This window comes from Protopterus annectens, chromosome 5.part1 (assembly GCF_019279795.1).
Source record: "Protopterus annectens isolate FY-2018-M chromosome 5.part1, PAN1.0, whole genome shotgun sequence".
Classification (NCBI taxonomy): domain Eukaryota; kingdom Metazoa; phylum Chordata; order Ceratodontiformes; family Protopteridae; genus Protopterus; species Protopterus annectens.
The window spans coordinates 683,989,025-684,010,781 of record NC_056736.1 but is presented as its reverse complement, the minus strand read 5'-3'; the positions used below and the strand labels follow the sequence as shown (position 1 = coordinate 684,010,781).

General features: G+C 41.4%; 1 protein-coding gene across 1 annotated transcript in view; it reads left to right on the top strand.

Moving 5' to 3' along the window:
- EXOSC8 (exosome component 8) overlaps positions 1–21,757 on the top strand; it is a 533,341-nt gene that overhangs the window by 199,909 nt on the left and 311,675 nt on the right. Inside the window, exon 5 of the mRNA XM_044073308.1 lies at positions 4,236–4,281. Within this exon, the coding sequence (XP_043929243.1) occupies positions 4,236–4,281 (46 nt within the window). The remainder of the gene's footprint in view (positions 1–4,235; positions 4,282–21,757) is intronic.

Below are 21,757 nucleotides of genomic sequence, written 5' to 3'. Positions count from 1 at the left end.
CTGGAGGCAGTCAGGGGTCTCCTGTCATTGCTCCTTGATGGCATGGGAGTCCGTGTCATCAGACCATTGGGTGCTTCAGATTATATCCAGAGGGTGTACAATCCTGTTTGCAGATTCTCCCATTCTACCCAAACACCTCCTGGACGTACCACCTGCGTAGAGGGAAGCAGCGCCACTACAGGTAATCAAGCAGGTAAAAAAGCGAGCCATCGAACCCGTCCCCCCAGATCAGTCCAGATCGGGCATCTACTCCTTGTTCTTTTTGGTACCAAAAAAGACGGGGGACTTACAACCCTGAACCTGTCAGTTGCTACAGAGAAGTTCTGGATGGTCACGTTACAGTCCCTCCTGCCTTACCTGCAAGAGAGGAACTGGATATGCTCGATAGACCTCCAGGATGCTTACTATCACATAAAGATGCACAGAGGCTCCAGGAGGTTCCTCCGCTTCCGGCTAGGGGCCAATCATTACCAGTTACGAGCCTTATCCTTTGGTCTCACCACAGCCCCCAGGGTGTTCACCAAGGTAATGGTGGTGGTAGCGGCTCACCTGAGGCTTCAGGGAATCCAGGTCTTCCCTTACCTGGACGATTGGCTCCTTGCTGCTCCCACCAAGTGTCTACTTTCTCAGGCCAGAGACTATTTCCTACGTCTGGCAAACCATCTAGGGATTACTATCAGCACAGCCAAATCTCTCTTAAACCCTGTACAGGTTATAGAATACATCGGAGCACGGATAGACACTCTGCAGACTAATGTCTTCCTGACCTCTGAGAGAATTCAAGGCTTACGGATGCATGTAGTCTTCATCTATCAGTCCCGTCTTCCTTCAGCGCAGTCAGTTCTTGCGGGCACTAGGTTCTATGGCAGTGACGATTACGCTACTCCCATGTGCTCATTTGCATATGCGAGTACTACAGTGGACACTAGCAGTGCAGTGGTCCATGTTGGATCTTCCATTGACACATCCAATACACATAAGCAAAGTCTGCAGGGCATCCCTCCTCTGGTGGATGCATTCTTCGGAACTACTCAAGGGACGACCTTTTCATCATGGCCCCTGCCCAAACCGCAGTGACTGTGGATGCCTCCCAGCTAGGGTGGGGGGGCATTCCTCAGGAAGGACAGTCCAAGGCATGTGGTCCCCGATCGAGACCAGTTTGCAAATCAGTGTTCTAGAGATGAGAGCGGTCCTTTTAGCGTTGCAGGCCCTTTATGCCTTTCTCCCTCTAGGAACGATCGTGATTCATTCAGACAACATGTCGGTGGTCTGGTACATCAACAAAAGGGGAGGTACCAGATCCTATCCCCTTTGTTGCGAGGCCATGAGAGTTTGGGAATGGGTGATCTCCACCAGTCGCTTTCTGGTAGCAACTCACATTCCAGGATGGTCCAAAATACTGGCGGACAAACTAAGCCGGACTATTCTAATGCCTTACGAGTGGTCTCTGAATCCTTCAGTAGTAGAGCATATCTTTCTAGTGTGGGGTCGGCCTTGATACGATCTCTCCGCATCTCCTTCCATCGCGAAGTGCAGCAAGTTGTTTGCTCTGAACCCCCCGCTGGGGGAATCCCCCAGAGATGCTCTGGTCCATGCTTGGCCTCCTGGTCTTCTTTATGCTTACCCTCCTTTACCTCTTATTCCAAAGTTCCTCCAGAAGTCTCGTCAATTGGGGAGCAAAGTGATCCTCATTGCCCCATTTTGGCCTCTCCAGGTATGATTTCCCTTCCTCTGGTCTCACTTGTTAGCTCCTCCTTGGACCTTGGATCCCCATCGGAATCTCATTTCTCACCCCCTCGAAGGTCCCTCATCCGTACCTGGACAGTCTGTAACTTGCAGCTTGGCTGCGCCAGTTCCCTTAATTGCGAGGACTCCCGGGTTATCTTCTTCAGTCAAGACTATTCTGGTGGCAGCTCATAAATCATCCACCAGGAAGATTTACCGTAGCAAATGTCAGCGTTTCTCTATCTGGGCTTCTCAGTGGGATTTGGACCCTTTCACGACTCCAGTTCCAGCTATCCTTGACTTTTTGGCGAATATTTTTCATCAAGGGGCTAGCTCATCTACAGTGAAGGTTCATTTGGCTGCCATTTCCAATTTCCACTCAGGCGAGAATATGGCTTCATTGGCTTCATCTAGGTTATGCAAAGCTTTTATCAAAGGTACTTTTCTCTTACGTCCTCCGGTCAAAGATCCTACTCCCCCTTGGGACCTTAATATGGTGTTACAAGCTCTTACTTACCCTCCCTTTGAACCAGCAGCGACAGCAGATCTTAAATTCCTGTCTTGGAAGACAGTCTTCCTAGTGGCTATCACCTTGGCCAGGAGGGTCTCAGAACTTCAGTCTTTGTCTCTCTAGGTTCCATACATGGTCTTTCGTAAGGACAGGGTCTCTCTTTGTACCAACCCCTCCTTTCTTCCAAAAGTGGTCTCGGAGACAAATATTAATCAGACTATCGATTTACCTGTTTTCTTTCCCAATTTCAAGAATAAGGGTGAATATAAATTACATCTGTTGGATGTTTACATCGAACTAAACCCTTTTGCAGTTCTGACCAGCTGTTTGTGTCCTTCTCCAAACCGTTTCTGGGTAAGCCCATTTCCAAAGTAACCATTGCTAGATGGCTTTCTCTCTGCATTCTTCAAGTTTATAAGGAAAAAAGGGTTGTCCCCTCTGGGTCAGGTTAGAGCTCACTCCACCAGGTTCATGGCTACTTCGGTGGCATTTTAGTCCAAGGTATCCTTGGACGACATTTGTTCGGCAGCTACTTGGTCCTCATCTCATACCTTTATTTCTCAAGGAGAGCATCCTTTGGCATCTGCGATGCTCCGGAATATCCTTCCATGAGGGCTACCCAGGGGTGAAAGTAGCTGGGGCTCTGTCCCACAGGTTGAAGACCAAATGAAGTAAACTACTTAAGATTAAGAAGTTATGTACTCATCATAATGTTCCATCTGAGTAGTTCTACTTCTTTTGTCTTCAACTGTTCCCCCCTCCTTCCCCTGGACCTTACTATCTTGGCATATAGCAAAGCGCTTTTGTTGGCGGCTTTGTTTTATATGTCAAGAAGTTGGTAATGTGTGTGGTAAGGTATATGTGAACGGGTTTTTTAGTTTAAGGAGTAGCAAACTTGATCTGAGGGAAGGAAGGTGGTGATGGTGTATTGTGGGTAGGAGAGGAGCTTGGAGCTCGGAGCAGATGCTTGTGAAGCTGCCAGCTCAGATCCGATTCAGATCTGTAACACACAGGTTGAAGACAAATGAAGTAGAACAAATCAGATGGAACGTTATGGTGAGTACATAACTTCTTATTAAGACTATATACCACTTATCTGACAATAAAGACTTGAAAAGACATGAAAGCTGACTGCCCTAAACCTAATGAAAGGTTACTCGAGAATCCCCTTAACAGAACAGACATTACAAAAAATAGTTTTTGTACTCCAGGTAGTCTGTTCTAATCCAAAGCTTTTTTTCTTTAGGCTTATGCATGGCTCCAACCACATTTAAAAGCATGATGGACAGACTTTTGAAACCCCACACCCAGTACACCACAGTGTACATAGATGACATGGTAATCTTTACCAAAAAGTGGGAAATGGAGTTAGCAAGATACTAACAGCCGTAGTTTCCATCTAGGCGGTGTGTTTGACAGCTGACCCTGAAAATGCACTGTTGGCATGAAGGAAACCAGATGTATGTATTACAGCTTTAGACATGGCTGGGTGAAGCCTCGGGTAAGGAAAGTGGAGCCTGTAAGCAGTTGGCAAAGACTGCAAAATATAAAATTCAGGGCCTTCATGGGGCCACTTTGCCACTATAACGAGCCTTTAGATTAACTTGACAAATGCAAGCCCCGTTGAAGGTGCAGATAACTGATGAAGTTGGACACTTGTTCCTCAGTTTAAAAACTGCCCAGAGTGCATAGACATTGCTGGTCACTCCCTGATTTTAGCAAACAATTCAATATGTAGGCTGATGCTTTCGTAGATGCCCTTAGACACAGACTCGGACACACACACATACACACACACATCACATGTCTATATATATATATATATATATATATATATATATATATATACACACACACACACACACACACACACACACACACACACACACACAAATAAATTGCTGTGTGGTGCTTGCTTATAGAAAGTAGATAGCTTTTCATTTAATATATTTTCACCAGTAACTGATGCATCATAACAAAATGTTATTTTGTTTAACAGGAGTTTGCTGTACCACCTTTGGACTCCCCAAATACTGGATACATTGGTAAGTTTTGAGAGTTTACCTTATGATAAAGTAACTAGATGCACACTGATACAGACACCTGAAGAAAAATATAACATACGAATATCACGTTTTAATGGTGAAAGTTTGAGTGGTAATTTTGTGCCTTTTGCCTTATGAATTACCTCATAATTATAATCATTCTGAATCCTTTTGTTGCTGCACTTTTTTTTATTTTTTTGCCCTGGCCATGAAATGCCGTTGGCCAGTTAAGACAGAGCATTTCTCTGTGTATCTCCCAGTAATATCTCAGTCAGCATTCAGTGCTGGCATGGAAATGGAGAGGAATTACAAGGGTTGGCACGAAAAAGGAGAGGAATGACCAAGCTTAGCCTGCATTTTTGCGTGTCCCAATAATAACAATCAGCATTAAGTGCTGGCTCATTGAAGGAGAGGAGTGACCAGGCTTAATCTGGTCACTTTTGTTGGGGAGGGGATAGTGTGAACTGGGACATGCATTTTGGGGTGGAAACCCAGATGAAGACCAGGAATCACACAGTGGTACTGTGTGTTTAAAGGGGTGGAATGGCAGTGCCATTTGATTACTTACATGCAAAGGTGAGTACATACATCATAGGTGGCCCATAGCATAGTAACCCCTTGGATACTTTGAGCAAACAGTAGCGTATTCCCAAGAAGTGGTGTTGATGGACTATGCACCCTCCTTCTGTCCATGTTTTCACCAATGAAGCCCGTCTTATTTATGAATGGTGCAAGCACTACTCCTGGCTTTGTAATTTACCTCTTCTCCATCCATCCATTTGGCTTTTACCTACGATGTCATTAGAGGTCACAGTCCAGAGCCTGGTTCATTGCACTGATCCCAGCCGGATCTGCTTCTAGCCGTGCTCCACCCCTGGCCTCACAGAAACCTAGCAGGCAACATCCATACCAGACTTCAGGGGTTTTGCATGAGGCCATTATACATTTCAAAGGAGTCTTCAGTCAGAAGAGCATCAGAAATACATAAAAAATATCATGATGGCTGCACACCAAGTAAAAACTCGATTTCAGCTCTCCCAGTGTGAAAATAGAAAATCAAAGAAGAGAGACAGCGAATTTGTCTTTTGGGGTAAATTTCTGTTACTGACTAGTAAGTGCATGCCTGGATGCCAGCAAAGAAGAAATGTAGAGACCCTGAAAGAAAATCAGTTACAAATGGTGAGGTGCCTCTTTACTCATCCCTCATCAGGCCCATAATTGAGTACAATGCCCCTTTTGGGATGTACCTTACCAGAAACCTGCAGCAACTGGAAAGACCCCAAAAGTACCTCACCAAGAGGATCAAAGGGCTCAAACAGATGCCATATGCTGCCCGGTTAAAGAAACTCCAGCTCTACTCAGTGGCATACCGCCTGTTCAGAGGCGATCTGTGCCTGACGTATAAAGCCATGTCCAACCCGGAATTAATGGACATGCTGCACCTCAGAAAATCCAAATCCCATCGAGCTACGCGCTCGAGAGACTTGAGCCTCAATACTGAAATAAATAGGACATACTGGAGGGACAGATTCATAACCCAGAGGCTCCCTTCACTCTGGAATAAAATCCCAGTCCAGGTTAGGCAGAGTCCTCATTGACCCTCTTCAAGAGGAATCTTGATGAGTGGATGGGAGATCGTAGGTTTACCCCGGGTATCACTTCTGTGTCACTGTTAGACAGAGGCACAGTATACTAACCTCAAAAAAGGGCATAGCAAAATTAATTTAAAATGGGTGGCGAAAGCCAAACACACTCTGGCTAGGCTTATAAATGCCCTAGGGCAGATAGCCTAGTATGAACCTATGAACCTATGAGAAAGCAATGGCTGGGAAAAATCCTGCAGCTGTTAAGCAAACAAAAGCTGTTCAAGCTCCAGCTGTGCTGCAAGGCATGATTTCCAGTAGTCCAGAGGAAAAAAATAAGTCAAATGTACTCCGAGCTGATTAAAATAAATGCATCACTGGAGGATTATATCAACTCAAATAACAAAAGGCTGAAAAAATGGAAGAAGCTTTAAACAGATTAAGATGAACTGATAAAACTGTGAAGTCAAAGGTTAAAATGAAAAAGTCTGGCTGAGTGTGACACTGCTCAAGAAGAGATGTTTTAAAAATGGTAGAATTAGATGACAAAGCACATAGGGAAAACATGAGATTTCCTGCTGTACCAGAGGAACTGGAAGGAACATTTAATTGAAAGAGCACATTGTGTGTATGCCCCAAACCTAGCCATGGTAAAGCAGCCAAGACCTCTAATAGCAAAGATGCAGTCCTACCAGCAGAAAGAGTTGATTCTGACAAAACTGTGCCAGAAGGGCAAAGTACTGAAAGGTAGAAACAGTAAAGTATTTGTGGAAAATGATTACTCACTGTACAGCAAGCAGAAGGAGAGTAAATTTATTCAGGCAATCAGGGAGTGTCAATGGGCAGGTGTGAGATTCAGGTTGCCGTTTCCAGTTATTTTCAAAATATTTATTTCCTGGAGTGTCAGAGTCATTCTTTGATGCATAACCTGTAACAAAAAGTGAACTATCAAACAGAAGAGATTTTGCTTTTTATTCTTCTGATAGTAATAAAAGAAATAAATAAGTAAAGGTCATAGAATTGCAAATAAAACCTTTTCCAGTGTTCCGAGGGAAGATGCTTGAGAATGAGAGAAAAGCATAGGAGTTGATTAGAAGAAGTAAGAGTATGTTGGAAATGAACCTGCAACTGGAGTTAGGAGATGATCGACAGGAAGAAGACCAGCAACTTGGAAATTAATGAGCAAATGTGGGATTACAAAGCATCAGTCACATTTGTGAAATATGGCTGAACAAGAAAACTGGTAAATATTAAACATTTTTACTTTGTTAAACTTTTAGGGCGCTCCAAAGCGTATGCCCTACTTCATATCATTAATGTTTGGAAGAATGTTAAGGAGAGAGGTGGAGGAAGGGAAGAGGTAACTGTAAGTAAAATAATTTTGTTCTTAACAGCATTTTTATAAAACATGACATGCCACATATTATTAACATATTTCAGTTATTTTTATGTATTATAGGGATACTAAATTAAACAGCTGCCTTTTCCCTTTCTTTTCACTCTTCTTGTTTAGTTTTAAGAAATGTAGGCACTGCAGTGTGAAAGGTGAAGAAAGTCTTGACGAAAGTATGTTTAATCTTCTGTTGTGGAGGTAAGGTTTGGGTTGTGAAAATATGCAGATCATGATATAAAAAACAATTACAACAACTGTTTTAGACAGATCTTCTTTCGTCTTTTTCCCGGTTAGGGGTCGCCACAGCAGATCACCTGTCTGCTCATGATTGGCAGTGGAGTTTTACGGTGTCGAGTTGCCAGCCCGGCACCCAACCTTCCACCGAAGGCACACACACACTCACACCCAGGGCCAATTTAGAGTGTCCAATCCACCTACAGTATGTCTTTGGGATGTGGGAGGATACCGGAGCACCCGGAGGAGACCCACGCGATCACAGGGAGGACATGCAGACTCCGCACAGAAGACACCCCAGCCGAGGATCGAACCGGAGAACCTCTTGCTGTGAGGCGGCAACGCTAACTGCCACACCACCGTGGCCGCCCAACTGTATTAGATAGATACTTAACAGAAAACATTATTCCACCCAAAACTTCATACATGCCCTAAAATATTGTGACTGCTCCCTGTGATATCCTTACCACTTGACAATGCAGTATCATATTTTAATGATGCTTTCCTGTCCATACTGAATAGTCAAGCCCCACTAAGAACTATAAGAACTAAAGCAAACTGTTCCCCCTGGTTAGCAAAAGACACTAGAGTACTCCTCAAATCTAGAGATGAAGCCTGGGCAAAATACCATTCTGATAAACACCCAACAACTCTAAATAACTACCGCCAACTCAGAAACAAATCAAAAAAAAAAAAAAAAACAGGTAAAAAGTGATAAAAAAATCCTACTATGTAACGGGACAACAGAAGTGCCAAAACAACCCTCAAACATTTTGGGCAAGTATTCACCAGTTACGACAGCCAGGCCAATCTGTCAGTCCAACTCCCTGTACTACTAATTCCCAAGAAAGCATTGCAACCCAGTTCAATAACTATTTCACCAGCTCCATCCTAAAACTTACCAAAACAAATACTACTACCTCACTAAAAATCCCCTCAGAATCCCATAATTTAACCAGCAGCTTTGCATTCAAAACAGTACCACCAAGCTCAATAAGAAGAATGGTTAGCAAACTAAAAACTACCACCTTTACTGCTGACAACCTATCGCTGACTATCTAAAGCTATCAGCAGAAGCCAAAGCATATCCAGTATCAATACTAATCAATTGCTCTATAACTGAATACAATGTACCCACTATCTGGGAAAACCTCCTGTATAATGCCACTACACAAAGTGGGAACCAACACTGATCTTGCTAATTACAGACCTATCGCAATTCTCTCACCTGTATCCAAGGTCTTAGAAAAGTGTATCCATTCACAACTAATGAATTACTTTATCTCCAACAATCTCCTTACCCACACACAACATGATTTTCGACCTAGTTATAGCACCACCACTGCACTACTAAGTTTTACAGACACCATTAACCACTTTAGAAACAATGGTCAACTTGTCTCCTCAATATTCCTAGACACGTCTAAATCATTTGATACAGTCTCACACCAAAAGCTTTTACAAGAACTCCTATCACTCAGACTAAATCACTCTGCTCTTCCGTGGTTCCAAGACTACTTGTCAGACTGACGACAAGCAGTACAATGGCACAATGAATATTCTCCTACATTACCAGTTATACTAGGTGTACCCACATTACCAGTTATACTAGGTGTACCACAAGGTTCAGTGCTAGGTCCACTGTTTAACATTTTTACAAATAAACTCCATTCTCCAATGGACTCTGCTAAAATAATATAATATGCAGGTGATTCCACATTTACTTGTGCAGCAGCCTCTCTCTCTGAACTCCACAAAAAAGCCCAGCTCTCTTTCACTGCTATAGAATCTTGGCTTGCCAGTTCACAGTTAATGCTCAACCCCAACAAAACAAAACTAATGCTGTTCATAAATAACAAACCCTCAAACCAGCATATATCTTTCCATATCTATTCCTCAAATAAAATAACACTAGGATTGAGCCAGTGTCACACACTAAACTACTTAGTATCACAAATGACAATAACCTCAAATTTGATAAACGTGAGGCAACTGTTATTAAAATGTTCATATCAAGCTTGGCTCCCTATACAGAGCAAAACTCTTATATTACAGATTTCTCAAGGCAATCTATCACTAAGACTATTTTACTATCTCCCCTCCTATATACCTCCACCATTTTCACCAACCTGAAGAAAATCGAGCTAACCAAACTTGAATCATGCTGTAATAAAGTTGCCCGATTCGCTAACAACTCCCCATATAGAGAGCACCACTGTATCACACTACAGAATCTGAACTGGCTAGAACTACCCAACCACCTTATTTAAATTCACCCAACTCACAACTGCCCATAAGATAATATGTCCAGCTCTTCTAAACCTACTTAAAATCCAACAAGACAATTCCAATCTTCTGATAAACTCCTTCTACAAGTAACTAGATCTAATAACTTCCACTGAGACTTTCTTTTCTGCAGTAGTATCTTTAGAGTATGGAACATGACCCTCAGTCAATACTATCCACTACAAACCCCCATACATTTAAAACAATTCTCAAGACCCATCTAACGAAATCATCTCTCTGCTCCTGTCATAATCCTGGCTGAATAATTCTATTTCACCTAATCTTACACTTAGTCACTCTCCTACTAAGTCACCTTTATGTATTACTCCTACTGTCTTTTAATATTTCTTTTGACTAAACTTAAGTCTGTTAAATAGTCTTACTTAAAGCTATACTTAACGAATCCTCTTTATTAATGCTAGACAACAAAAATATACTAAGTACAAAATATCTTCTTTGTATGTTGTCTGTCCTAATGTTGTAGCGGTTATTTTTTACTGATGTAACTATGTTCTTCAAATGTCTGAATCTGTATATTTTTTACTTATGTTAATACTAGTGTAACTTAAATGTATGTATATTTTTATCTTAGTATAGTCAACTATATGTCTCATAGCATCTTGGGGCTTTCCCCCTGGGCCTCTGCTGAAAAAGGGATAACCACCCAGTCAGACTGTCCCAGTCAACAAGTGTAAAAATAAAATATAAGTAAAATTGATATTTTTTTTCGTAGTTTTGTATAATGGAATGACTGGATTAAGGCCCTTGGCTTGATCTAACAAGTTTTAAGTGGAAGCAAGTAAATAAGAGAATACCAAATATAAGGCAGAGTTTTTCTTTAGCAAATAAATGTTCACAATGTAATATGAGAAGCTAGTAGCTGAATCAGCTGTGTATATGGTTCTCATGTTTTTGTGGTGACAACTTGATAAGAGGGCATTAAAAACGGTATACTGTTTTCAGTGGCTAAAATATGTTTTCTCAAAGCATTCAAGTTGTTTTCTACATCTGGGAGTGGAATAAAGATAAGACGGAAACAGCACTTGTGTAAGTAGAAGCACAGGCTGTACCATGTGTATTAGCATGGATAACCTTAATTATAGGTCAAATTGGGATAATTGTTCATATTAGGAGAGTTAAACATCATTATTTAAAAATGCGAATAGTTTTGTGTGTTAAGTTAAAAGATTCTGAGTTTTTGAGAGTTTTCATTACATCAGAATGTCTTGTAAAATGTGACATAGGTTCAGATGGATATGACAAGAAACAACTGTATAAAAGATCAATTTGCCAAACAGCATATGCATGTAACACAAAAGCTAAAATTAGACATTAAAAAAGAAGTTATGCATAACAGGTAGAAATAATAACGTCTTATCATAATGGCAACACTTTCCATATTATTTTTGAATGTGAATGGTCTTGCAGATGTATACAAAAGAGAGAGAGTAGTGAACTATATTAAGAAATGCAAAGTGCAAATAAAAATGCTACATGAGAAACATTTGGAAGGAACTAAGTATGTGAATTTGATAAAGTTAGAATTTCAGGATGGTTATTCAGTGGAATATCTGGGACAAAAGAAAAGTATTCTTACATCACTTGCTTGAGGAGCTCCAGTAGTAACAGCAGAGGGAAAATTTTAATTGTAGATTTGTAGTAATAAGGGGCTACTGGCAAAGGAGGAGGAATATGCTGGCATGTATTTACATCCCACCTAAAACTGCTACATTTGAGCTTAAGAAAATTCTGGGAGAAATAATCAGCTTTCAGTAGGAAATACTACTTATAGGTGAAGACTGGAATTTGATTTGCAACAGTGAGGATGTATCTGTGGGGCCTAGAAGGGAAAATATAACAAAAGAGGGTAGATTTTTGAAGAAATGTATGAAAGTACTTGGCTTGGAAGATGTGAATTCAGTAGTAGGAGCTCAGAGAGAACTTAAATATTATTCCCCAAGGTACAAAACTGGCCTAGGGTAGACAATTTATATTTCACAAGAACATGCACATTTAGTTGAAAGTTTTGGTACATATTCAATAACTATTTCACATCGTGTGCCAGTAATAACTAAAATAAAAACGTAGGGTAACGAAATAAAATTGAGACACTGGTGCTTCCCCTTTTGTCTTTTAAACAGAGAGGAAATTAAGGAATAGATCGTGGAAATTATTTAGAGGTTATTAGGGAGGGTAGAAATTTCTCCAGAAAATGTATCTAAGGAGTGCGATAAAATGAAAGTAGAGTTTAAAATAGGGTACTAATAAAAGAAAAAAGAGATGTTTAAGAAGTAGAAAGAATTATTTAGAGGGACTGATAGGTTAAAGTGTTGCAGAGGCGCAGTTGCACAGAGCTAGAGAGAAAATAAGGGACTAACTGGATAATATGCATGAGTTTAGAAAGATTACTGTTAAGCAACTGTTTTTGATGATTAACTCCAAAGCACAAAAGCTTTTAGCGCAATGGCTGAGGCAGCAGAAAGTAGAAAAGGCTGTTGCCAAGTTTAGGGAGCCTATAAAAAGGAAAATAACCAGAGAGCCTGTAGCGGTATTAGAAGTATTTTGGAAATTTTATGAAAATCTGTATAAAATAGAGAAATGTAGTAATTAAGAAATAGTGCAAACAGAAATATTTATGGAAGAATTAAGTAACCAAGGTTAGAGGCAGTTGAGGCTCAATTAACAGGTTAGGAGGAAATGAGATAAAAACAGTGATGTATCACTAGTCTACTGGAAAGTCTCCAGGAATAGATGGTCTTCCCTTAGAAATTTGTAAGCTGCGACGGAAGAAAGTGATAAAGATCTGGAAGGTTTTGTCAGTATTCTAAAAGGATGAGAAGTACCAACATTCTGGAAGAAAGCTGTGGTGGCTGTAATTCCTAAGGCCAAAATTGATAGATATGGTTCAGTATGGTTTTATGGAGGGGAGAAAACATTTGACAATATTACTAAAACAATGATAATCCAGAGGGAAGCAGAATGTGAGAAAATACCACTGTTGTTAGTGGGTCTTGATGCAGAGAAAACATTCAACAGCGTGAGCTGGGATTTTATGGGAAGGACAGTGGAAGCATTTGCATTCCCTGACACAATAATAAGATTAATCAGGACGATATATGAGGAATCGGAGGTGAAGATTAAACAGGGGGGGTCCTCTCTGATATGTTCTTTTAGAACAGATTAACCAGGCAGAGATGTCCTGCTTCCCCATTGTTATTTGTGTTATATTTAGAACCATTAGCAGAGAGAATAAGGGACTCAGAAATTCAAGGATGTAATTGGTACGGTAATTGAGAAAGGTTGGCTTTATGTGCAGATGATATTTTGTACCTGATAAAACCAGAAAATGACATTTTAGTGTTGTGGAACATTCTGAGACTGTTTCATTAATGAAGATAAAGCAAAGGCAGTAACAGTAAACTATGTACCCACACACATTAGTTCAGCAGTACCCATATTTATGGGAACATGATAAAATGAAGTACTTGGAAGTATGGGTTAAATGATTCTGTTGAGCTAAGGATATGTGGAAAGAGACTAAGAAGACAGTACAAAAACTGAGAAACTGGGAGCTCTGTTTTATGGATATGGTTAGCAAGGTGCAAGCAGTGAGAATGTTTTTGGTCCCTTTTTATACACAGGTCAGGCATTTGTTTTTCAACCAGAGAAGAAGATGTGGATAGATAGCAGTAAATAAAAAAGTTGAAGGATTTTATCTGGGAGTGAAGTGGGTGAGTGAGTTAAGTTGACCTTTCCAATAGAAGAAGGTGGTTTGGGATTACTTGATTTGATGGAATATTTCAGAGCTTATGCAGTTAAGGCTCCTATACATAGCATATGCAGAAAGTTCATTTCACAGTGGAAATAATGATGAAATGGGGGGGGGGGGGGAGGCTCAAGAAATAAAAAGAGAGTGTAATTTTGGATGTAGATTCTTAGGGGGAGTAACAGTAGTCGTACAGAATATTATGTTCATATAGTAGCAGAAAGTGTCCTAAGAACTAAACCAACACCTGAATGAGGAAAGGGGATTCTGCCAATAGAGATGTCTGCAATTAGGGGTACAGAGAATAGGTAAGTCAGAGTTGGAATTTGCTGGAGAAATCTGGCAAAGGAATCAAGGTATTGTGAAGAAATAATTAAAGATGGAAAGGTGATAAAATGGGAAGAGGCCAAGAGTACATTTTGACTACAGGCTAGTGACTGCCTCCCTATAAAGGATTGATGTCAGAGTGTAGGCAGAGAGAAAGGAATAGGCGATCTTAAGTGAAAGGCAGCACTGGTAGGGTTTTTAGCTGAATCTAGAACAGAAACTACTGTTCAAAAGGGAGCATAACTAGGTCATATAGAATATTGCTTGAAAACAGTAGGAATCAATCTAAGGAGGATAGAAAGGATCGGGAAGAGATGTTGGATGAACAATTCACAAAGAGAAGACATATATGGCTCCTAAATATGCAACAAAGTCTAGAAGATATTGCTTGGAAGTGTTTGGATAGGTATTTTATGTCTCACTGACACCAAAGAATTTTTCCTCAGGTAAATTGTGATGAGAAAGAAAAAGGTAATTTGGAACATAGTTTTTTGGAGTGCAGTGCGTTGGCAGACTTTAAAAATTCCTTGCAGACTACTCTGTCAGAAATACTGGGTGAGCAAATTGGTGTACATAAGGAAATTATTTTCTTGAGCTGGTATACAGGATCTGAATTGCATAGACATAGCAAGGCCTTGCTGGGTTTAATTCTGTTGACTGTCAAAAACATTTACTAGAAAATGGAAATCAAAGTCTAAACCAGCTGTATTAGAAGTAGTAAATAGCATAACAGAGATAAAAGAAATGGAAGTTGGATGTTTAGAAAGGGGAGAAGCTAATTACATAGAAAAATGGGAATTGTGGGAGCAGTACATGCAGACTAATGTTTTGAAGGAGGAGTGAGGTTTGTGGAAAGGCGTGAGTTGAATGCACTATGTAATATTTGAATGACAATGGTTGTATAGAATATCTTATATAATGTGTAATGTTTGCAACTTGGAAGTATGTTAGTATGGTTTGTTTTCAATTATATAAATGTTTGATTGCCTATGTCAGACTTCATAATTTAATAAAAAAAAATTTTTTGTTAAGTAAAAAAAAAAATAAACAGGCAGTTTGAGCCCTGTCAAGTTTGAGTATGTATTTGGAAAACCTAATTTGCAAGAAAAGGCCATAGAACATCAGTCCCATTCTGGATCCAAAGAGCATCTGCACCTTTATTTGCAAAGAAAACATTCAGATGGTTCCCTCTCAGTCTGTCATTGTCTTCCTCACCCCCTTTTCCCTTATTAACATAAGATTGTGATTTTGAGTTAACCACCTTTCTCTATTTATAACGATGTTCTTATGTTTTGTTTTTTTTTTTACATTTGTGCCCGCCTGACACAGTTCTGTCATGCAGTCCATCCATCTTTTGGCTTATTCTCATCTCTTCTTTAACTTTTTGCTGTATCTCACAAGTCTGCATTACAAAATCTCCTTCTGCTTTCCTGCATGGGACTGAACCCACTGTACTCTGGTCTTCTTGACTTTCTGTATAGCATTGAGTTATGTTGGCTTCCATTTTAATGGCTTAATTTCTTCATCTGTCCCATAGTATACATCTGTTTCACATCTCTGGCACTTCATCTCCGTTACCTCAAGCTTTCTCAACTTTCCTGCCTTTACTACCTAAGTTTCTGTGCCATACAACAGCAGCAGTGGTTGCATCACCTTTTTCTACAGCCTGATTTTCATGTTTACATTCTTATATCATGCACTACCCCAAACAATTTGTGCCACTTGGCTGCAGCACCTCTGATTCTGGCTATGACCTCAAAACCGAGGCGGAATCCTTCAAAGCCTCCGGGCCTGTGGAAAATACGGCCCAGACTGCAGAATCCTTTATAAACGCATTCTATGAACACCTTCAGGAATGCATGGATCATGCAATCCCAAATAAAACCAAGCCCCAATCCTCCAAAGGCAGACGTCCTGTCTGGTGGACCCCAGCCATAAACAAACTATACAATAGAAGGAGGAAGCTACTACATGATAGAGCAAAATCCCAAAAAGGGAAGGCATCTCTGATCAGTATTAGCAAAAAACTACGGGCACTCATAAAATCGTCTAAGGCCAGCTTCGAGAGAAAAATTGCACATGACACTAAGGATAATCACAAGGCTTTCTTTAGTTATGTTAGGAACCTGGGTGGGAATTCCCAGATATGCTCAGAATTAGTCCAAAATGACAAAAATACACGAGCCCACAGACATTGCCAACATCCTAGCTGACAGGTTCAGTGCAAACTCCCCACCAAAGGGCAAATATCTATCCCAACAGAGTGCTACCCCTGACATCTCAGATGCTCAGGTAAGAGCCGCCCTCTCCAAAGCAAAAACACAGCATCAATGGGACCAGATGGTGTCCCGGCTGCGTCCTACATGAACTCCAAGAAGAGCTAAACCCAAACATAAAACTACTGTTCAATCTTAGCCTTACTACAGGATATGTACCCAAAGAGTGGCGTACAGCAACAGTGGTCCCTCTCCACAAAGGTGGTGCCTCAACGGATCCTGGAAACTATTGCCCCATAAGCCTGACTAGCTTGGTCTGCAAAGCTATGGAAAGGATCATCATGGACCTCATAAATAAAGATATTGGGGACCTACAGACACTGGATCCTACCCAGTTTGGCTTTAAGGGCAGATCCTGCCTCTTAAACCTGGTCGATTTCTTTGAAACAGTCACCAAGGCCATTGGCGAGGGAAGGTGGTCCACACAGCCTACCTGGACCTCGCAAAAGCCTTCGATACAATACCCCACTCGGGCATTATAGATAAGCTCACCAGCTTAAATATAAACCCTATGTCACTAGATGGGTTGCAAACTGGCTCAAGGACAGAACCCACATGGTTAGAATTGCTAGAGCCATGTCAGACTCCAAACCAGTTACAAGTGGCGTCCCACAAGGCTCAGTCCTGGGACCTCTCTTGTTCGGTATATATTTCTCGACGGTACAGGCCAACACGGAAGGACTGTGGCTGACCAAGTTCGCAGATGACTGCAAACTGGGCGCCATAATCAACTCTCCAGCCGACACAAGCATCCTCCAAAAGGGCCTCATAGAAACAGACAACTGGTGCCAGAGCCATGGCCTCTAGCTAAACGCCAAAAAGTGTGTAGTCATCCCCTTTGGCAAAAACAAAGTGCTCACAAATTACCACATAGGTGGTAATCCATTAAGTACAGAAGAAGTCATTAGGGACCTGGGGACCCAAGTTGATGGCAATCTCTCATTTGGCAACCACGTGGCCAAAGTGGTTAGAAAAACATTTTATATAGCCCACCTAATCATGAAGGGATTCACATCTAGATCAGGGGAGGTCATCGTGCCTCTTTACTCATCCCTCATCAGGCCCATAATTGAGTACAATGCCCCTTTTGGGATGTACCTTACCCGACACCTGCAGCAACTGGAAAGACCCCAAAAGTACCTCACCAAGAGGATCAAAGGGCTCAAACAGATGCCATATGCTGCCCGGTTAAAGAAACTCCAGCTCTACTCAGTGGCATACCGCCTGCTCAGAGGCGATCTGTGCCTGGCGTATAAAGCCATGTCCAACCGGAATTAATGGACATGCTGCACCTCAGAAAATCCAAATCCCATCGAGCCACGCTCGAGAGACTTGAACCTCAGCACTGAAATAATTAGGACATGCTGGAGGGACAGATTCATAACCCAGAGGCTCCCTTCACTCTGGAATAAAATCCCAGTCCAGGTTAGGCAGAGTCCCACATTGACTCTCTTCAAGAGGAATCTTGATGAGTGGATGGGAGATCGTAGGTTTACCCCGGCTATCACTTCTGTGTCACTGTTAGACAGAGGCACAGTATACTAACCTCAAAAAAAGGCATAGCAAAATTAATTTAAAATGGGTGGCGAAAGCCAAGCACACTCTGGCTAGGCTTTTAAATGCCATAGGGCAGATAGCCTAGTATGAACCTATGAACCTATAATTCAGACTTATCTTTTCCACAACCACACTTTCCAGATACTTGAAGCCTTCTGCTGTTTTTCCTTCTATCTCAGTTTTCATGACTACTAGTCTTGCCTGCGCTCAGTTTCGTCCCATACTCCTTCAGTTTTGCATTGCAGTCACCTGTCATTTGCTGACATACCTGCATATAGTCTGCTTGTAGTGCTACATCATCTGCATACAACATCTTTACTGACCTGTCCCACTGGTACTACCCCTCCAAGTCCAAACACTGTGCTGTGTCTTTGGGTCCTTGTAAAAAGGCTGCACTAATTATTCCAGTGCTTCCAAGACTTGAGACTATTATGGGACTTCCCATATTCGCTTCCATGGGATTTATGTATGCTTCCTTCATGTCTCGGAGTGCCCAGTTGTAGTTTCTCCTCATTTCCAGCTTCTCCATTATCTGTCTCACTGCAGATACTGGATTGGTTGCGCTCCATCCTTATATGAATCTGAACTGCTCATTTCCCATCGTAGTTTATACTGTTCTGCATATTTATCCGTCACCTTCTGCACTTTCGTGTAATGCGGCGGAAGTTTGATACCGCCATACAACATTAGTTTGGTTTAATGGTTAAGGTGTTTACCTTGCAAACACAAGGCGCAGGGTTTGTTTCTCTCAGGGGATAATTGGCTAGGCTTAAATGGCCCACAAGGGCAATTAGCCTACCAGTAATCTGTGAACCAGTAATCTAATCTATAAACCATATTGTTCACAGTTGTGAATATCCTTTCTTGTGCAGTGGCACTAGAATGCGTATTTTACCCAGGCATCTGGGATACATGCCTCTTCATACCATAATGAGTATCCTTTTTTCCATAATGCACACAACATCTTGATCGTGTGCACTAATATTTCATCTGAGTCTGCTGCTTTCTCTGACTTCATTTTCCTTAGTACACTTCATATTTTTTCCTAGGGTGGGTTCTCCTTCCACTCCTCTTTCATCATAGGCTGTGAATTTTACTTCTGCGGGACTTTGCTTATTCAGAAGCTTACCTTTCACGAGCCTTTGATGTCCTTGCATATTGTGAGCAGGTTGTTGTTGGTGTCTCTTATGAATGGCATCTACAGGCTATCATCATTGACTTTTTTATGTTACTTTGCAGCATGATTTATTTATTTATTTATTTCACTTTAATGACCAGGGAAGTCCACTGGGCCAAGAAGAGCCCATTTTCAGTGGAGGCCTGGGGAGAAAAGTTCCAAGAGAAATAACTGGTGCAATGTATACGTGTTGCGGTAAAACATACTTAAGAATATACTGCATATAAAACATCAAATCATTGAACATAGTATGTTAGGTATACATTGAGAATTGGATAAAATTAAGCATACAGGTAGTGGTAATAGTATTGCATCATAGGTAGTGGGTCTTGTTATGCAATGAGTATTAGAATATAAGCATACAAGTACTGGATACTGTAGTACATCAGAGGTGGGGGGCTGGATTCATATAGAGGGTAAGGGATATAAATGATGAACACTACAGAGAGGAGAGAGGGAGAGAGAGGCTTAGAGGGGTACTTAAGTTGGTGCGTGACAAGGGTATTCCCATTTAGAAGACAGATGAGAGAACAGGTGAGATCTGAAATTGTTATGGTTAGATGGATTGCGTAGGAGGAAGGGAAGAGAGTTTGATTGTTTAGCTGTGGAGCAGGATAGCAGTAGTTGGCCAGGAGGGGGTGAGGATTTGTAGACTTGTAGGAGATTTTGGTTCTCTGATCTGAGGGAGTGGTTTGGTATGTAGGGTTTTAAGGATATAGTCAGAGAAGAACAGTTTGCAGGTTTGAAGATGAGCTTGTGGGCAGTGGTAAGTTGGAGGTATTTTAGGTAGTTTTAGCCATTTGAGGGTGTGCAGGGAGTGGCAGTGATGTGATGAGTTTTTTGCATTAGTTGCAAATTTGCATATTTTGTGGTAACAGGACTCTAGTTTGGATTGAAGGTCTAGCTGGTGATTTGTGAGTAGGGGCACACCATACATAAGAGAGGGGAGAAGAAAGGTGAATGCAAGAGTTTGCCGGGTAGAGGGGCTGAGTTAGCGGTTGTGTCTGTAGAGGAGACCAATTTTTTTGATTGTTTTTCTTGATTGAGGAGAGTATGTGGGTGTCAAATTTTAGGTCCTCATCAATGATGATTGGTATAGGGAACTATTTCAAGGGGGGTGTTATTCTGGCTAAGTATGGCCAATGAATTTTTATCAATGTTGGAGTTTCGTGAAGGTGTAAAGATCATTAGTTTTGTTTTATTAGCGTTTAGGGCCAGATGGTTGGATTGCATCCAGGTTTCTGTGTTGGAAAAGGCTAGTTGGGTTTTTAACAGCAGTTCGGAGGGGCAGGAGGATGAGCGGATGATAGTTGATTCATATGCATACTGGATGACTGAGGATTCAGGAATGGAGTGGTGGAAGTTGTTGATGAAAATATTAGAGGACCAAGAACGGAACCTTGTGGAATGCCGATGGGTGTAGGAAGGAAGGGAGAGGTTGATGTTTTCCATTGGACAACTTGATGGCGATTGGACAGGTAGCTGGAAAACCAGGCTCTGGTGGTGTGGGAGAAATGTAGGGTTGAGAGCTGGGATAGGAGTAAGGTGTGGGAGATGGTGTCAAATGTCTTGAAGAGATCTAAAAATAATGTAGATACGAATTTGCCAGAGTGGTGTGCTCAGTTGATGGCTTCAAGGAAGGAGAGGAGAGCGGACATGGTACTGTGGCCGAGGCAGAAGCCTTGTTGGGTAGGGGAGAGGAGATTATTTAGGATGAGGTAAGGCATGAGTTGTGCATGGATAGTTTTCTCTAGTATTTTAGAAAGAGGAGAAAGTATAACAGTGGGTCTGAAATTAGTGGTGTCTGTGTTTTTGTCACCTTTGTGGAGTGGGATGATGGAAGTATGGCGCCAGATATTTGGGACGTAGGATTCTTGTATGGATTTATTTATAAGAATAGAGGTGGGATAGGCTATACTTTCAGCAAACAGTTTTGAGGATGGTAGATGGTAGATTATTGGGTGCGTTGTGGCAGGGTTTTATTTTGAGGAGACGTCTTTTTATAGTTCTTGCAGGGATGGGTATTAAGTTGAAGGGGGACGAGGGAGGTTGATGGGTGTATGGGGAGCCAAGAGGGGATGGAGTTTGAGGGGGGTGAGAGAAGGATGTGGATAGTTTTGCAATACAATCTATGAAGAAAGAGTTTAATTCATTGGCAGTTTCCAAGTCAGTGTGGTTGGGGTATGGGCAGGGTTTTTCTTTGTTACCAGGGTGGAGAATAGAGGAGATGGTGTCCCATACATTTTTAGGGTTGGATTAGTGTGTGGATTGGAGTTTGAAGTAGTAGGCTTTGCAATCTTTTGTTGTTAGTTTTTTTGTGGAGTTCCGAAGTTGCTTAAATTTTAGGAGTGAGGTAGTTTTTTTTGTTTTTGATATTTTCCATTTTTTGTCTCGCTGGTGCATAGTAAGTTTAGTTTCTTTTGATAGCCAGGGGCAGGGATTGGTTTTGAGGCGTTTGGTCCTAAGGGGGGCTTGCTGATTTAGAAGGGTGAGGAATGATTGGTTGAAGTAAGATACGGCACTATCTAGTGGAAGGGTTTTTAGAGGGGTCCAGTCAGTATGCTTTAGACATTCTGAGAAATTATGTGGGTTGAAAGAGGAGAGGTTGCGGGTTTCAGTGTAGTGGTGATGTTTTTGGAGAGAAGAGGGTAGGCGGTCGGTGAAGGCTGGTAAGTGGTCACTGAGAGGGTCTGGTAGTATTTTAGCATTAGAGATAAGGTTGGGATGAGTTGTTAGGATCCACTCAGTGATTGTGCCAGAGGTACCATCTTTATCTGGTCTGGTTGGAGAGTTAATAAGTTGGAGAAGCTGTACAGATTGATTGAGAGGGAAGGGGTTTCAGAGGCCCAGTTAATGTTCATATCACCAAGGTTATAG